Here is an 18631-nt window from a genome sequence, read left to right as displayed (position 1 = left end):
ATGAAAAGAACACCTCTCCAACCATTAAGCATGGGGGGGATCAGTCATGCTTTGGGGTTGTGTTGCAGCCAATGGCACAGGGAACATTTCACTGGTAGAGGAAAGAATGGATTCAATGAAATTCCAGCAAATTCTGGAAGTAAGCATAACACCAACTCTAAAAAGGATGAAGTTAGAAAGAGGATGGCTTCTGCAAATGGATAATGATCCTAAATAGTGTTTATCGAGCACCATAGTGCTCGGGGGCTCTGGCCAAACACATTGTGATATTCGAGCACCCAAGTATAATGGAAGTCAATGGGAGAACCCGAGCATTAAACCAGGTACCCCCTGCTCTGAAGAGGGGAGGGTGCCTGGTTCATAAGAAAATGTCAGAAATTGTTGGTTACTATTGAAATGACCCTTCACAACGTTTTGAGACACAGTAATACTTTTTATTTTCAAATGGTCAGTGAGACCAATAGTTGTCTCTGGGTTGACACGTGTGATTGCATTCTAAATTAAAACGTAACGTTTATTATTGTGTATATATATAACACTACACTAGACTTACATTTAAAAATCTCAGCTATGCCTGCTATGTGGATCATCAATCATTTGGATTATTTTTAGTGTGATATTCGCGCCCTACGATGGATTGGAGGTGCTGATATCTACCCTGCTCTCCTGCTCTGCTGGGCTGCTTTATATTAAACAGCCGCTGCAGATTGTTTCTGATGCCGGCACTGTTGCTCCAAAGTGCAGGGTTGTACACGGTAGTCAGTGAGCACTCACTCCACAATTCCTTCCTATCTGACTGGCGCTATCTGTGGATTATAATTTATGATTCGCTGGCATAAACTGTCTGCCCGAACCCCTGAAGACGCCAAGTTAATTTGGCGAAACATGTCGGGGGGCAGAGTGCTATAATGCATGTTTTTTGACAGTTTATGCCAGCGAATCATAAATTATAATCCACAGATAGCGACAGTCAGATAGGAAGGAATTGTGGAGTGAGTGCTCACTGACTACCGTGTATGACCCTGCACTGTGGAGCAACAGTGCCAGCATCAGAAACAATCTGCGTACCGAAGTTTGGGGTGTCCATGACACGGACCCGAACATTTTCGTAAAAGTCCGGGTTCGGTGTTCGCCGCTTTCTTGTCGCTTTTTGAAAGGCTGCAAAGCAGCCAATCAACAAGCGTCATACTACTTACCCCAAGAGGCCATCACAGCCATGCCTACTATTGGCATGGCTGTGATTGGCCAGTGCAGGATGTGACCCAGCCTCTATTTAAGCTGGAGTCACGTAGCGCCGCCCGTCACTCTGCTCTGATCAGTGTAGGGAGAGAATGCAGCTGCTGCTGTTAGGGCGAGATTAGGCAGGGATTTACTCAGCTGTGGATCATTCAACTGCTGCTATTTAATTGCTCACAGTTTTTAGGCTGCCCAGAGCGTTTTTCTGTCACTTTTTTCTGGGGTGATCGGCGGCCATTTTGTGTCTTGTGGTGCGCCAGCACAAGCTCCACCAAATACATTTAACCATCAATAGTGTGTTTTGTTTTTTTTGCTATATCCTACATCAGGTGCTTGGCTGTGCTTGCTATTTTATTGAGGGGTGAAATGCAATTGTCAAAATAGCAGTACCCTAAATCTGGTGTCTCAGCTGTGGCTAGCCAATTGTAATACTGTCTGCTGTCTGGCAAAGGATATATTTTTTTCTGGGTTGAAATACAATTCCCAAATTAGCAATTCCCTAAATCAGTGGTTTCCCGCTGTAGCAGGCCAAGTTTAAAACTATCCATAAAAGGGTATATTACATTGAAGGTGCAGATAGGGTCATCCTCAATAACTTCACACGCTACCGTGCATTTCCAAGTCTAATTCTGTCCGTAAACATATACCTGTCATCCAGGGCCTAAATACTAGGCCTACAATTTATATTCAGCTAAATCTGTGGTTATTGCTGTGGCTGGTCAAGTTATTTAGTGTCCGTCAAAGCACAGTTTTTGTTCTGGGTTGAAATACAATTCCCAACTTAGCAATTCCCCAAATCAGTGGTTTCTGCTGTATCAGGCCAACTTTAAATCTATCCATAAAAGGGTATATTAGATTGATGGTGCGGATAGGGTCCTCCTAAATAACTTCACACGCTACCGTGCATTTCCAAGTCTAATTCTGTCCGTAAACGTATACCTGTCATCCAGCGCCTAAATACTAGGCCTACAATTTATATTCAGCTAAATCTGTTGTTACTGCTGTGCCTGTATTAGTGTAATACGGTACCTAAATAGATAGCCAGATACTGTTAGGTGTCTGTAAAAAAAGGCCTGAATTTGAATTCAATACATTGGGCCAAATAATTTTTTTCTTATTGTGGTGAACGGTAACAATGAGGAAAACATCTAGTAAGGGACGCGGACATGGTCGTGGTGGTGTTAGTGGACCCTCTGGTGCTGGGAGAGGACGTGGCCGTTCTGCCACAGCCACACGTCCTAGTGAACCAACTACCTCAGGTCCCAGTAGCCGCCAGAATTTACAGCGATATTTGGTGGGGCCCAATGCCGTTCTAAGGATGGTAAGGCCTGAGCAGGTACAGGCATTAGTCAATTAGGTGGCAGACAGTGGATCCAGCACGTTCACATTATCTCCCACCCAGTCTTCTGCAGAAAGCGCACAGATGGCGCCTCAAAACCAAGCCCATCAGTCTGTCACATCACCCCCATGCATATCAGGGAAACTGTCTGAGCCTCAAGTTATGCAGCAGTCTCTTATGCTGTTTGAAGACTCTGCTGGCAGGGTTTCCCAAGGGCATCCATCTAGCCCTTCCCCAGCGGTGGAAGACATAGAATGCACTGACGCACAACCACTTATGTTTCCTGATGATGAGGACATGGGAATACCACCTCAGCACGTCTCTGATGATGACGAAACACAGGTGCCAACTGCTGCTTCTTTCTGCAGTGTGCAGACTGAACAGGAGGTCAGGGAGGAAGACTGGGTGGAAGACGATGCAGGGGACGATGAGGTCCTAGACCCCACATGGAATGAAGGTCGTGCCACTGACTTTCAGAGTTCGGAGGAAGAGGCAGTGGTGAGACCGAGCCAACAGCGTAGCAAAAGAGGGAGCAGTGGGCAAAAGCAAAACACCCGCCGCCAAGAGACTCCGCCTGCTACTGACCGCCGCCATCTGGGACCGAGCACCCCAAAGACAGCTTCAAGGAATTCCCTGGCATGGCACTTCTTCAAACAATGTGCTGATGACAAGACCCGAGTGGTTTGCACGCTGTGCCATCAGAGCCTGAAGCAAGGCATTAACGTTCTGAACCTTAGCACAACCTGCATGACCAGGCACCTGCATGCAAAGCATGAACTGCAGTGGAGTAAACACCTTAAAAACAAGGAAGTCACTCAGGCTCCCCCTGCTACTGTCACGACCATGTTCATGGTCGTGACTCCTTGGGAGCCGCATGTTGTTGCCCGCGGTCTGGTGTTGTGTCAACCGCAGCTGGGGGCACATATTTGTTCGCCTCAAGTGCGGTTGCCGCGGACAACAGGTATGCGTGTGGTTGCCTTTGGTTATGTGGGTGTGTTTGTATGCACTTTGAATGTCTGGTGTGCACTGTGTTTTATGTTATGTGTGCACTCTGACATTTTCCCTTCGCCTGTGGCTGCCCGTGGCAACGTGTGGTGTTGTGTACATGTGGTGGCAGCGTCTCGGCCTTTTGGCCAGCTCCCAGGACACGTTTGCTACGCATGTCGTTGTCGACGGTAACAGCTGCAGTGAGAGTTTGTTTGTGTATTCCCCTTTATGTGGTTTCACTACACTCCCTGGTTAAGGAAGGGTTAACTCCCTCAGTGTGTGTGCACTAGGTGTGTCTGAGTGTGGATGTGGCTACTTTGGGCTATAAAGCCTCTGCTGGTTTCAGTTAGCTGAGGGGTTCTTCAGCCATGGTTGCTGGAGACATCCTCCTGTTATTTACCTACTGCCAGTGGGGCCACCCTTGTGGTCATAAAACTCTATGTCTGGTGTTAGATGATGTCTTTATGGTCTATCTGTTTATTACAACTATGGATGTCCTGGTTACCTGTGTGATATGTGTTGTGTGCTGTGTCCCATAGTGTTTTGTGGACATCAGTTGTCATGCACGGGTTCCAGTCAGCGTGGCTGTGGCAGGTAGGTTTGGAACTGCTTTAGTTCTCCTGCCATATCTATATGTTGTATTTGTGTTCCCCTTTTCCTTGCAGCTTGGCCAGTGAGACTCTTGTTCCTCCGTGTCCAGGAGGAACAGGTAGTCTTACCCTGCTCCTAGTTTAGGGCCACCCTGAGGGCTAGCAGGGACTTCAAGGTTCCGGAGTATGAGCCCTTCTACCATCAGGGTCGGCTCATACAGTTAGGAGTCAGGGTCAGATTAGGGATGCGATTAGGAGGTGACCTGCTCCCTAATTCTGTCTTCCTGGTCGAGCAGCGACCACCATCATCCGGCATTGCACGGCTGAGGGTTTTCCCCATCCTCAGCCGTGACAGCTACCTCTTCTGCTGCTGCCGCCTCGGCCTCTTCCTCCGCCTCTGGAGGAACGTTGGCACCTGCCGCCCAGCAAACAGAGGATGTACCACCAACACCACCACCTCCCTCACCAAGCATCTCAACCATGTCACACGGCAGCGTTCAGCTCTCCATCTCACAAACATTTGAGAGAAAGCGTAAATTCCCACCTAGCCACCCTCGATCCCTGGCCCTGAATGCCAGCATTTCTAAACTACTGGCCTATGAAATGCTGTCATTCAGGCTGGTGGACACAGACAGCTTCAAACAGCTCATGTCGCTTGCTGTCCCACAGTATGTTGTTCCCAGCCGCCACTACTTCTCCAAGAGAGCCGTGCCTTCCCTGCACAACCAAGTATCCGATAAAATCAAGTGTTCACTGCGCAACGCCATCTGTGGCAAGGTCCACCTAACCACAGATACGTGGACCAGTAAACACGGCGCTATATCTCCCTAGGGACGCTATATCTCCCTAACTGCACACTGGGTAAATGTAGTGGCGGCTGGGCCCCAGGCGGAGAGCTGTTTGGCGCACATCCTTCCGCCACCAAGGATTGCAGGGCAACATTCTTTGCCTCCTGTTGCCTCCTCCTCCTACTCGGCTTCCTCCTCCTCTTCTTCCACCCGCTCATCCAGTCAGCCACACACCTTCACCACCAACTTCTGCACAGCCCGGGGTAAACGTCAGCAGGCCATTCTAAAACTCATATGTTTGGGGGACAGGCCCCACACCGCACAGGAGTTGTGGCGGGGTATAGAACAACAGACCGACGAGTGGTTGCTGCCGGTGAGCCTCAAGCCCGGCCTGGTGGTGTGCGATAATGGGCGAAATCTCGTTGCAGCTCTGGGACTAGCCGGTTTGACACACATCCCTTGCCTGGCGCATGTGCTGAATTTGGTGGTGCAGAAGTTCATTCACAACTACCCCGACATGTCAGAGCTGCTGCATAAAGTGCGGGCCGTCTGTTCGCGCTTCCGGCGTTCACATCCTGCCGCTGCTCGCCTGTCTGCGCTACAGCGTAACTTCGGCCTTCCCGCTCACCACCTCATATGAGACGTGCCCACCAGGTGGAAGTCCACCTTGCATAAGCTGGACAGACTGTGCGAGCAGCAGCAGGCCATAGTGGAGTTTCAGCTGCAGCACGCACGGGTCAGTCGCACTGCGGAACAGCACCACTTCACCACCAATGACTGGGCCTCCATGCGAGACCTGTGTGCCCTGTTGCGCTGTCTCAAGTACTCCACCAACATGGCCAGTGGCGATGACGCCGTTATCAGCGTTACAATACCACTTCTATGTCTCCTTGAGAAAACACTTAGGGCGATGATGGAAGAGGAGGTGGCTCAGGAGGAGGAGGAGGAGGAAGAGGGGTCATTTTTAGCACTTTCAGGCCAGTCTCTTCGAAGTGACTCAGAGGGAGGTTTTTTTGCAACAGCAGAGGCCAGGTACAAATGTGGCCAGCCAGGGCCCACTACTGGAGGACGAGGATGAGGAGGAGGTGGAGGAGGATGAAGCATGTTCACAGCGGGGTGGCACCCAACGCAGCTCGGGCCCATCACTGGTGCGTGGCTGGGGGGAAACGCAGGACGATGACGATACGCCTCCCACAGAGGACAGCTTGTCCTTACCCCTGGGCAGCCTGGCACACATGAGCGACTACATGCTGCAGTGCCTGCGCAACGACAGCAGAGTTGCCCACATTTTAACGTGTGCGGACTACTGGGTTGCCACCCTGCTGGATCCACGGTACAAAGACAATGTGTCCACCTTACTTTCTGCACTGGAGCGTGATAGGAAGATGCGCGAGTACAAGCGCACATTGGTAGACGCGCTACTGAGAGCATTCCCAAATGTCACAGGGGAACAAGTGGAAGCCCAAGGCGAAGGCAGAGGAGGAGCAAGAGGTCGCCAACGCAGCTGTGTCACGGCCAGCTCCTCTGAGGGCACGGTTAGCATGGCAGAGATGTGGAAAAGTTTTGTCAACACGCCACAGCTAACTGCACCACCACCTGATACGGAACGTGTTAGCAGGAGGCAACATTTCACTAACATGGTGGAACAGTACGTGTGCACACCCCTCCACGTACTGACTGATGGTTCGGCCCCATTCAACTTCTGGGTCTCCAAATTGTCCACGTGGCCAGAGCTAGCCTTTTATGCCTTGGAGGTGCTGGCCTGCCCGGCGGCCAGCGTTTTGTCTGAACGTGTATTCAGCACGGCAGGGGGCGTCATTACAGACAAACGCAGCCGCCTGTCTACAGCCAATGTGGACAAGCTGACGTTCATAAAAATGAACCAGGCATGGATCCCACAGGATCTGTCCATCCCTTGTGCAGATTAGACATTAACTACCTCCCCTTAACCATATATTATTGTACTCCAGGGCACTTCCTCATTCAATCCTCTTTTTATTTTCATTTTACCATTATATTGCGGGGCAACCCAAAGTTGAATGAACCTCTCCTCTGTCTGGGTGCCGGGGCCTAAAAATATCTGACAGTGGCCTGTTCCAGTGTTGGGTGACATGAAGCCTGATTCTCTGCTATGACATGAAGCCTGATTCTCTGCTATGGCACCTCTCTCCTCTGTCTGGGTGCCGGGGCCTAAATATCTGACAATGGCCTGTTCCAGTGGTGGGTGACGTGAAGCCTGATTCTCTGCTATGACATGAAGCCTGATTCTCTGCTATGGCACCTCTCTCCTCTGTCTGGGTGCCGGGGCCTAAATATCTGACAATGGCCTGTTCCAGTGGTGGGTGACGTGAAGCCTGATTCTCTGCTATGACATGAAGCCTGATTCTCTGCTATGACATGAAGCCTGATTCTCTGCTATGGGACCTCTCTCCTCTGTCTGGGTGCCGGGGCCTAAATATCTGACAGTGGCCTGTTCCAGTGGTGGGTGACATGAAGCCTGATTCTCTGCCATGAGACCTCTCTCCAATTGATATTGGTTAATTTTAATTTATTTTATTTTAATTCATTTCCCTATCCACATGTGTTTGCAGGGGATTTACCTACATTTTGCTGCCCTCTAGCCCTTTCCTGGGCTATTTTACAGCCTTTTTAGTGCCGAAAAGTTCGGGTCCCCATTGACTTCAATGGGGTTCGGGTTCGGGGCGAAGTTCGGGTCGAGTTCGGATCCCGAACCCGAACATTTCCGGGAAGTTCGGCCGAACTTCTCGAACCCGAACATCCAGGTGTTCGCTCAACTCTAGTTGGGAGGATTCATATTGTTAGAATGGTCACCCTCCCAAAACTTCTTTGATTATTTAGGACTCTCCCTGTTCCGGTTCCCAACAGTGACCTAAAATCCCTGCAAGCAGACGTGTTAAAGTTCATCTGGGCAAATAAGCGCCCCCGCATATCCAAAATAGTAATGTGTAGACATAAGTCCCAAGGAGGCCTTTCGGTCCCTGAATAAATATTACAAGGCGGCTAGACTGGCTCAGCTTTTCCTAACTGACTTAGAACCCAAAACACATCCGTTATGGGTATCACTGGAACAATCCCTGTTCACCCCATTCACCTGGAGGGCCCTGACCTGGTCTACTCTCCCCTTGCCACCTGCTATTCGCAACATCTCCCTTTTATCTTATTACTCCCTTCTCCTACGGATTGCTGCTAGATTTGCAAGTCCTCACTGCAATCCAAACACTCCCCGCTGACATATTTGCTGGGAAATCCAGCATTCCTCTGTGGGTTGAGGGCGAATGCTTTTAGGTGGTGGACATCCAACAAACTATGTTCTCTCCATTACTTCCTGGTAAGAGGTAAATTGACTTCCCTAGCTTACTTTGAAGACAAACATGTTCTCCCCAAGATGGAGATGTTTAACGCCAATCAGATTTTCTCTTTTCTACACTCTCTAAAAATTGCAAACTACACTCTAGAATTCACGCCCTTCGAGCGTTCGGTCACCCATTCTTTATACAAACAGGGTTTACTATCCAGGATTTATGGTTTACTAAATGCTCCACCAGAAGGAACCAAATTGTCGTATATGAAAGCATGGGAGGAGGACACGCCTACAGAATATACACTTCCCAGATGGTACCAGCTTTCCCAGACTCTCTCTAGGGGTTCTTGGCAAATTACCTTAGCAGAGACATCAATAAAAATATTACATAGGACATATATGGTCCCGAATAAGCTGCACCGTATTCACCCTGAAGTCAGTAACCTATTGTTATCAGTCCTGGGATGTACCTATCCTACGTTCCCCATCTTTATGTCTTCTAGGGGACAAACCCCCTTGGTTAACCTTTGCTAGATTTAAACTATCGCAATATATACTCCACATAGCATTCAAGTGGCGTTCACATTCACTTAGCTATCAAGCAGTACTGGACAGGATTAACAGAATTCTCTTATATGAGAGAATTTTGGCGATCTGCCTGGACACATATGACATTTTTGAGAGATTCTGCGAGCCCTGTTTGTCCTTCTCTTATTCCATAGACCTCCGTTACTGTATGACATGATGATATATGAAAGATGATATATATTATAAGGACCTGGCATTATATAAAGTGACAGGATTAACCAGTGAATACCACGGCTACTTGACCCTGAAGCTGTTATTACTCTAAACTGTACCAATGTTGATACTTTACCTGTATGATCACCCAGTATTGTTGTAACATTTACTTTATTTAATTTCCATATTTCCTTTTTTTTTGTGTGTGTGTGTGTTTTCCATCACTTCTTCTGATATCTTATGCTACTACAATTTAGTACTGTATAACCTCAATAAATGAACCTTTGAAACTAAAGTATTGGGGTGGGTGCCAGAGAAAGGACCCGCCCCGGGTGCCAAACACATTAGGCACGCCGCTGATGCTGTTACAATGCTGTTCTAACACCTCTGCCAAGGCAGTTTAATCACACCCAATAGCGTTAGTCATGCAAATTGCAATCAACATCTTGTGTCAATTATGATAAACAGATTATACTGACTGAAGCGTCACCAGTATTTAATGACAGAGTTTTCTTGTACAAGTCATTCTAATTGAGAATTCCAGTCGGAGGACTAGCAAAATATCTTCAAGAAAAAAATACAAGAAGTCCAGTTGCTCTGACTTACTACTGACTTCCGTACATTCTTTGCATACGTAAAAATGTCATGTGCAAGTAGGCTTACGCTTTGCAGTACATTGAAAAATGCCAGTATCACTGGACAATTGGGCAGTGTATGATTTGTTTCCGTTACACAAACACACTCACACAGATCAATGACACTGAGACAAGTCACTAGGTTTTTTTTTTTTATTGTATAAAAAAAAAAGGTGGAATATTTACAATAATAAATAATCTTCACTTTTGAATTGACGTCACAAACCATCCCTCTCTCGTCAATTTCTCAGTTATCCTTTGCGCCACGTCCCCCATTCTAATATCATACAGTTTGTTTAACCAGATATTCACATCAAATTTTCCATCCTGCCTCAGTTTAACAAACATGGCGTAATGCTGGTTGTAAGTGCCTGAGTTGTCCTGTTTTGCCCAGTCAATCTCGTTGTTTGTCAGCCCCAGCTCTCGCACAAATTTCTCAAATTCATTTGTCGGGACCAGTTCCAGAAAGTAATTGAAAGTCTTATGAATGGCTGTAAAGATAAAAAAAAAAAAAGTGTTATAAGATAGTAGCTATATTGGTAGGAGGAGGACAAAGCAATATCATCAGCTGTTTTACCAGAGAAACTCTGTGCATTATGGGGACTGATCCTTGGGAACTGTGTAATACTCAATTTCTCCTCTAGAGGTGCTGCAGCAAAACTGTACACTTACTGCAGAGTGTCCTCACAGATTACAGTAGATTACTATGGGTCACAACAGTGGACATCCGGTGATCGGCTTATCATTGGTGCCGCCTTTTAACAGAATTCAGAAAACTTGTTTCATACACCCTATTAGGAAACTTTAAGTTAGGGCTCATGCACACGACAGTGTGCGGGCCGGGCCCATGCTGTGGACCGCAAATTGCGGTCTGCAATGCACGGGCACTGACTGTAGGGCCGCCGCATGCGAATGCAGACCCATTCACTTGAACAGGGACCGCACCACTGAAAAATAGTGCATGCACTACTTTTTTGCCGAGGCACGGACAGAAACATCACGTTCCGTGCCTCCGGTACGCACCGCACCTTCCGGATTGTGGACCCATTCAAGTGGGCCCATATTTTGAGGACCCGCTGTTTGCTGGCTTCAATATGGGTCCAGCCGGCACACGGTCGTGTGCATGAGCCCTTAAAGGGAGTCTGTCGTCCAGGAAATTCACTGTTTAACCAATTAGAATCCCTTGTAGGGAGAGCTAGCTGAATGGAATGATACCTTTCACGTAGCGATCCTTTGCTTCTTTTTGGAGAAAAAGTACTGTTAATCCATATGCAAATGAACAGCTAAGTGCACCGAGGGGGGTCCCCTTGCTCCTCCTGCTTTCTTCACCAGCCCCTTCTTCTGACTGTACAGGAACTTGATCCTGTCAATCTAGAAGGAGAGGGAAGCAGGCAGAGCAAGGGTGCACGGAGTGGCTTGGGTCTGCTCTCTGCGCACTTAACTGCTCATTTGTAGAGACAAGTGAATTGATTCATTATTTGTCTCATCGAGCTCCTCGTCCTGCACCTGCGACAGGTTGTCCCCAAAGCTGAGGATGTTCCCCCCCAAAGCTTGATTGACACGGACAGACATTTTGGCCAGACCTGACAATTTTGCAACTGCGTCGCTGCTTCCAGTACTGGCGTAAGTGCAGAGGTCCTGCTTCCGTTACTGGAGCAGCAACTGCACAGACACCTCTCTGCAGTTCTGGGAGATGGCCAACCCTGTCAATCAAGCATCAGGGCAGCATACTTAGCTTTTCATTTTTACTGATGATCTATCCTCTGGATAGATCATCAGCTTGTGATCGGCGAGGCTCCGACACCCGAGCTGTTTGAGAAGGCGGAGGCCTTTTCTCTGTTTCCCTCAGTCCTCATGTCTGGTATCACTGGCCTGGGCATGGATGAGCTCTATTCAAGTGAACGCGGGCTCATGCTACTTTCACACGCGCGTTTGGTGCGGATCCGTCATGGATCTGCACAGACGGATCCGTTCAGATAATACAACCGTCTGCATCCGTTCAGAATGGATCCGTTTGTATTATCTTTAACATAGCCAAGACGGATCCGTCTTGAACACCATTGAAATTCAATCGAGGACGGATTCGTTTTCTATTGTGCCTGATTGTGTCATAGAAAACGGATCCGTCCCCATTGACTTAAATTGTGTGCCAGGACGGATCCGTTTGGCTCAGTTTCATCAGATGGACGCCAAAATGCTGCAAGCAGTGTTTTGGTGTCCGCCTCCAAAGCGGAATGGAGACAGAACGGAGGCAAACTGATGCAGTCTGAGCGGATCCTTATCCATTCAGAATGCATTAGGGCAAAAGTGATCCGACGGATCTCACAAACGGAAAGCCAAAACGCCAGTGTGAAAGTAGCCTAGCCGTGCCCAGGCCAGTGATGTCACTGGGCCTGCGGTAAACAGCGAGAAAGCCGCAGCGCTCCTGGAGCGCGGATACCTTCTCAAATAGCTGATCGGCGGCGGTCAGACCCCCATCAATCAGATACTAATGATCTATCGAGAGGATAGATCATCAGTAAAAAATAAAATGCAGAACCCTCTAGGTGAAAGTATCATTACATTCAGCTGAACTAGCCCTACAAGGCATGGTTCCTGGTTTATTAGTGAATTTCCTGCTGACAGAATCCCTTTAATAGAGGGGGGGGGGTCCTCTGTTCACGATCATCTCTTGGTCAGATTGTAGGTACTAAAAGTGCTCTTGCTCTGAAGGACCTGTCCTATCCTGCATTACACAGGCAACCCATTGATGTGAATAGACACTGCGTAATACCAAGTTTATCCTGTAGTGGCGCTGCAGGGAAACTGAACACTAAGGCTAGGTCTACACGACGACATTTGTTGCGAGACAAAAAGTCGCGCGACAGATAGGGCGCAACATTTGTCGCGCAACATTTTGTTGCACTAATGTCGCGCAACAATTTTTATAATGGCAGTCTATGGTGTCGCACTGCAACATGCGACATGCTGCAACTGCGACGCGACAGTTTCAGAAAAATCCATCTCGAATGGATTTTCTGCGACTGTCGCATCGCAGTCGCAGCATGTCGCATGTTGCAGTGCGACACCATAGACTGCCATTATAAAAATTGTTGCGCGACATTAGTGCAACAAAATGTCGCGTGACAAATGTCGTTGTGTAGACCTAGCCTAATAGTCGGCTTTTCCTACAGAATACAGCCGATCACTGCTTATTTTCGATGAACCCTTTCTAGCAAGTACGGACCGGACGTTTCTGGAAATCAAATTATTGTGATTAAAGACTCTAAGTAGGCCTCAATAAGTCGTTCATTTGTGAGAAGGGATCAAATGCAGGAAGAAGGGGTGAAATACGGGCGAGATTTTAATATTGAGCATACCTTCATTCGTCTCATTTTCTTCTGTGTTTTCCTTCCAGTGAAGCTGGGGTCTTGGCGGAGGTAGAAATGGCCTTTCTATGTCTTCTGCTGGGGCCTTATCACAATTGAAAGTTAATATCTGTCAGCAAAATACAGTTCATATCAGTGCACACACGTATGAGCTTATATCTATGGGCAGGTAAAAAATACATAATAAACTAGGCTCTTCATATCGATGACCTAACCTCAGGATAGGTCATTAATATTTAATCGGAGAGGCTCCGACACCCGGCGGCCTCCAGTGCTGATAATAGCTCTTGAATGGAACAGGAAGCTGAGCTCCGTTCAAAGTGTCGTGGCCGTGCTGGGTTACTGCGGCTTCCATTCACTTCCATGGTAACTGAGTGGCAGTAAACCAGCGTGGCTACTTTGACCAGAGCTGATCAGTCGGGGTGCAGGGTGTCGGACCATCACCAATCAGATATTAATGACCTATCCTGAGGAGAACGTGTATAAGAAAGGATGGCTCCGGCAGCATGTAGCAGTATCAAAAAACTTCTTTATTTGTACCTCCAGACACAAATGGCAACGTTTCGACTGTTCACCAGTCTTTGTCAAGCCTAATAACATCAGTGTTGGTAGGCATATAAATACCCCCCATAATAAAAATAAAAAAAAATAAAAAAAAATTAACCATCAAACCAGCTGACAAGGGGGGTGCCGTGGTCGTTATGGATACCTGTAAATATATTAATGAGATCATACGACAGGTAGGGGACGTTGATGTGTATGAGATATTGAACAAGGATCCGAAGTTTGATATAGCATGTGTTATAGGGGTATTATTGGATGAGGCACTTAGTCAAGGAGTCATCGATGATGAACTATATAATTTTTTACATGTCAGCCACCCGATTACCCCTGTAATATATGTTCTACCAAAGATCCATAAGAGTTTAATGGATCCTCCTGCCCGACCCATTGTGTCGGGCAGGGGCTCCATCTTCAATCCCATATCCATTTTTTTGGATAGGGTATTGCGGATCCATGCGACCACGGCCCCCTCCTATATCAGGGATACTGGCCATTTCCTGACCAAGCTGAACGCACTAGTTTTGCCTGAGAAATTTTTACTTGTAAGTTTTGATGTGGTATCGTTGTACACATCCATCGACCACTCTTATGGTTTAAGTGTCGTCGATGTGGCCCTTGCCAGCACAGAGCTCTCTCCTGGGGCATGCCGGTTGATCCTCGCCCTCCTGAGGAGAAATTATTTTCTCTTTGGGGACACCTTCTACCAACAAAAGCGTGGTGTGGCGATGGGGTCCAATATGGCCCCTACCTACGCTAACATCTTCATGGCGGAGGTCGAGGATCGGCTTGTATATCGCTCCACATTTTTTGAGAGGGTTCTGTGCTGGTGGCGCTACATCGACGACATTTTTCTGATCTGGACAGGCACTATACCTGAACTGGAGGATTTCCATGTGCACCTGAACTCTGGGGTCCGGGACCTGCAGTTCACCGTGATGCAATCTGCCCGTGAGCTGCAGTTCCTCGACGTCCGGGTTCAGGTGCACAATGGAAGGATCCGCACTGATCTATTCCAGAAACCCACAGATAGGAACACCCTACTTATGTATGATAGTAATCACCCTCAGACCATGGTGAATTCTCTTCCGTGGAGCCAACTCCTCAGGGTACGTCGGATCGTATCCGATGATACCCAGTTTGATTACAGAATAGATGAGATGTGCATGAAATTTGCAAAAAGAGGCTACCCTAACCAGTTGATCAACCGCACCAAACATAGGATTATATCCATGAATCGTGGATCTACATTGGTGAGAAAACCACTGAAACAAGAGACTGCCCGTATCCCTTTTGTGTCCATCTTTGGGGGTGACAGCCGCAATATTGCTGCCATCTTACGTCAGGATTGGCAGATCCTTCAGAAAGGATTGCCAACAGTTAAAGAGTTTTCTGTCCCCCCTATGATGGCATATAAACGGACCCGTAACTTACGTGACAGACTAGTTAAAGCGGACATAGGGGGTAAGGATCTAGACAAACAGAAAAGACTGGCACCACTTAGGAATGGTAATTTCCCTTGCCTCTCCTGCTGCAACTGCAGTTGCATCATGAGAGGTGATGGTTTTACTCATCCCTATAGTGGCAAACGGTTTAAGATCAAGGGACACTTTACATGCAAATCCACAGACGTGGTTTACATGATACAGTGTCCATGTAGCCTTATATATGTGGGTGAAACCACAATGGAACTGAGGGAAAGAATTAATAAGCATAAGAGCACTATCAGAACAGGAGCCATTGACAAACCGGTTGCCAAACACTTTATTGATTGTAAACATGCTATTAATCAACTAAGATTTCGAGTAATTGACAGCGTTGGGTATCTGAGAAGGGGTGGTGACAGGAAGGCGATTCTGAGGAAAAAGGAGCTTAAGTGGATCCATACCCTCAGATCCCTTCAACCTTATGGGTTAAATTTAGAATTTAACGTTACATCCATCGACTGATGTGGGTCGTTTGATAGTCCTCTTCAGTATAGGGACATCATTAATTAATTGTTCATAATTAATTTTTTATAAGTGATACAACATCCCTAACATAGAGATTGCTATAATTGTATGATATAATGCCTTGTATTGTCTGATGGGTGTTATTTTGGAAAATGTACTACACATAACGATTGTGATATGCGAAGCTGGATATGGTCTCCACCTCCGTTGGATATGTGCATCAGCTAGCGAGAATGTGGCGATCATCATTGTGATTTTGATCTGACAATATTCATTCAGCCACCTATGTGCATTGATTGGGTTCATGTTAGCATATGGATCATGCACATTACTTTAGGCCAGGTTGCGCAGGACACGGCGTCTGGGGTTACCATGGCTCCAGTACTTGTACTGTATCTCCAATGGCTGCGCCACCCATGTGACCCATGAGATTGACGCACGGTTGTGCGCACCATGTGGGGTGTCACGTGAGTGTCGCGCTGAGGATGACGACAGTGCTTCTTTCTGGCTGCCTATTGGTTGGGGACGTCAGTTCCGGCCGTAGCCATGGTGACTGATGACACTTCCGGCATGTGTAGCCGGTGAGCCGCGGCTGCGCAGTGGAGAAAACAACACGCTGTGGTGCACATGTTGAGGATGGAGGCCATGCCGGCTTCAGTAAGTAACAATTTGTACAGATTTATTCCATTACAATGATTAGCTTTGTTGATGTAATGTGGGGCGTGTTTTTTTTTTTTTTTTTTTTTTTATTATGGGGGGTATTTATATGCCTACCAACACTGATGTTATTAGGCTTGACAAAGACTGGTGAACAGTCGAAACGTTGCCATTTGTGTCTGGAGGTACAAATAAAGAAGTTTTTTGATACTGCTACATGCTGCCGGAGCCATCCTTTCTTATACACGTATTCCAAGGCCTGATGGATCAAGGGCCTACGGCTAGGCTGCTGCATTGATCAACGCATTATCTTGAGACCGTAAGGTGCTGCTTCTACATTTTTTCACGTTTATCTATCCTGAGGAGAGTCATCAATATCATGAGCATGGAAAACCCCATTAAGAACAAGCAATATAAAACTTATACAATAAGAAGAGGGAGGTGGCAGAGGATAGCAATGAAGTCATGCATTGAGGGAAATTTTTGAACATGCTGAAAGATAAAAAAGAATGGAGCCATTTTAGCAGAAATGATTGGCGTACATATAGGCCAGCCATTACGTGGTGTAAAGAAGGGAATTGTGAGTAAGGGGACTTTCACACTAGTGTTTTTGTTTTCTGTCACAGGAAACTGATCAGTTTTATCCTAATGCATTCTGAATGGAGAGCATTCAGTTCAGGATGCATCAGTTTCAGGATGCATGCTGCAGTTTTCTCTCCGGCCAAAAATACTGAACACTTGCCGGCATTGAAGTGTATTAGTGTCGGAACTGCCTACCGGAATCCTCTGCCGCAAGTGTGAAAGTACCCTAAGGCTTCACTTACATCTCAGTCATGGAGATCTGGCTCAAATGCTGGCTGCCAGCTGGACAAAAAAAAAAAAAAAGTTGCATGCAATGGTTTTTGTCAGGCAGTAACCCAGCATTTATGCCGGAAAGTGGCCGGATGACCGTCGGGCCTCATTACAGTCAGTAGGGTGAAGTAGACAATCCAGTATTGTCTGCTCTGTGCTGGGACAGCCTGAAAGATCTTCTTGACAGATGTGAACTCAGGACATCTATTGAATTTCCCCGATATACAGGGAGATTCTCTCGAAAAGAGGCTTTGAATATTCTGTAATAACTCTCAGTAGGATGAATAATCTGAACGAAACCACGTACAAAGTACTCCTTAGTATATGGATCTTAGACAACCCGGGACGCCCCCGCGACGCAGCAATGAGCTAGGTCCTTGGACAACATCCGTTTGCGACTTCCGGGTGTATACTCCCCTATCTCTTCACTCAGTCACTTGACTTCTCATCAGGATGTACAGTGTTGAGCAACACGTCTTCACGGTGTGATGTGTACCTAAACATTTTTGAACAGTTCGTGATTCAACTGGATGATTACAAGGCTACTTCCAGCATGATAGAGCAACGTGTCACACATCGGAAAGGAACATGGCACAAATTGAGTCCCTCTTCGGCAACAGAGTAATTTCAAAGGGACTTTGACCACCACGGTCGCCATATCTGACACCACCAGACTTTTTCCTTTGGGGTATGCTCACGGGAAAAGTCCAGATGGAGCAACGTGTCACACATCGGAAAGGAACATGGCACAAATTGAGTCCCTCTTCGGCAACGGGGTAATTTCAAAGGGACTTTGACCACCACGGTCGCCATATCTGACACCACTAGACTTTTTCCTTTGGGGTATGCTCACGGGAAAAGTCCAGATGGAGCAACGTGTCACACATCGGAAAGGAACATGGCACAAATTGAGACCCTCTTCGGCAACAGAGTAATTTCAAAGGGACTTTGACCACCACGGTCGCCATATCTGACACCACCAGACTTTTTCCTTTGGGGTATGCTCACGGGAAAAGTCCAGATGGAGCAACGTGTCACACATCGGAAAGGAACATGGCACAAATTGAGTCCCTCTTCGGCAACAGGGTAATTTCAAAGGGACTTTAACCACCATGGTCGCCATATCTGACACAACCAGACTTTTTCCTTTGGGGTATGCTCAAGGGAAAAGTCTATCTGAACAAGCCTTGTACTACGGAAGATTTGAAGGAAAACATAAAACGTGAAATTGCTGTCATTCCCCCTGACATGCATGCCGATACATTTCAGGAACATGGATCGCTGTGTCGAAGTACGTGGAACAGAGATCACTTCCAGCATTGCATGTAATGGAATTGATTACACACACGTCAAGATAGGTAGCATACGGTATATATTTTTTCCAATTGCTTTATCCTAATGGGAGTTACAAAACAATATTCGGGGCCTCTTTCGAGTGAATCTCCCTGTATTATGTCATGTGCACGTTTTGAAAATTTTGGTTTAGTTTCCACCATTTTTGCACATAATGCATCCGACACCATAACTGATACATCACCAATGTATCATGCTTGTATGAGAAATATGGCCACAGATGCAGTGAAGATTTTTCCACTCTTTTGTG

General features: G+C 47.0%; 1 protein-coding gene across 2 annotated transcripts in view; it reads right to left on the bottom strand.

Moving 5' to 3' along the window:
* Positions 1 to 9777: 9777 nt before the first annotated feature.
* The window catches only part of LOC122927301 (tumor necrosis factor receptor superfamily member 10B-like), a 52930-nt gene continuing 44076 nt past the window's right edge, over positions 9778 to 18631 (bottom strand). The window contains exons 8-9 of one of the 2 annotated variants that reach the window (XM_044279010.1): positions 12998 to 13115; positions 9778 to 10129 (exon numbers count right to left, since the gene is read on the bottom strand). In XM_044279010.1, coding sequence (XP_044134945.1) covers positions 9840 to 10129; positions 12998 to 13115 — 408 coding nt within the window. In that variant the 3' untranslated portion in view covers positions 9778 to 9839. The remainder of the gene's footprint in view (positions 10130 to 12997; positions 13116 to 18631) is intronic. The other variant, XM_044279011.1, reaches the window with a different exon arrangement.

The sequence above is a fragment of the Bufo gargarizans genome, chromosome 2 (genome assembly GCF_014858855.1).
Source record: "Bufo gargarizans isolate SCDJY-AF-19 chromosome 2, ASM1485885v1, whole genome shotgun sequence".
Lineage (NCBI taxonomy): Eukaryota > Metazoa > Chordata > Amphibia > Anura > Bufonidae > Bufo > Bufo gargarizans.
The sequence above is the reverse complement of the archived record's forward strand: the minus strand, read 5'-3'. Positions and strand labels throughout refer to the sequence as shown.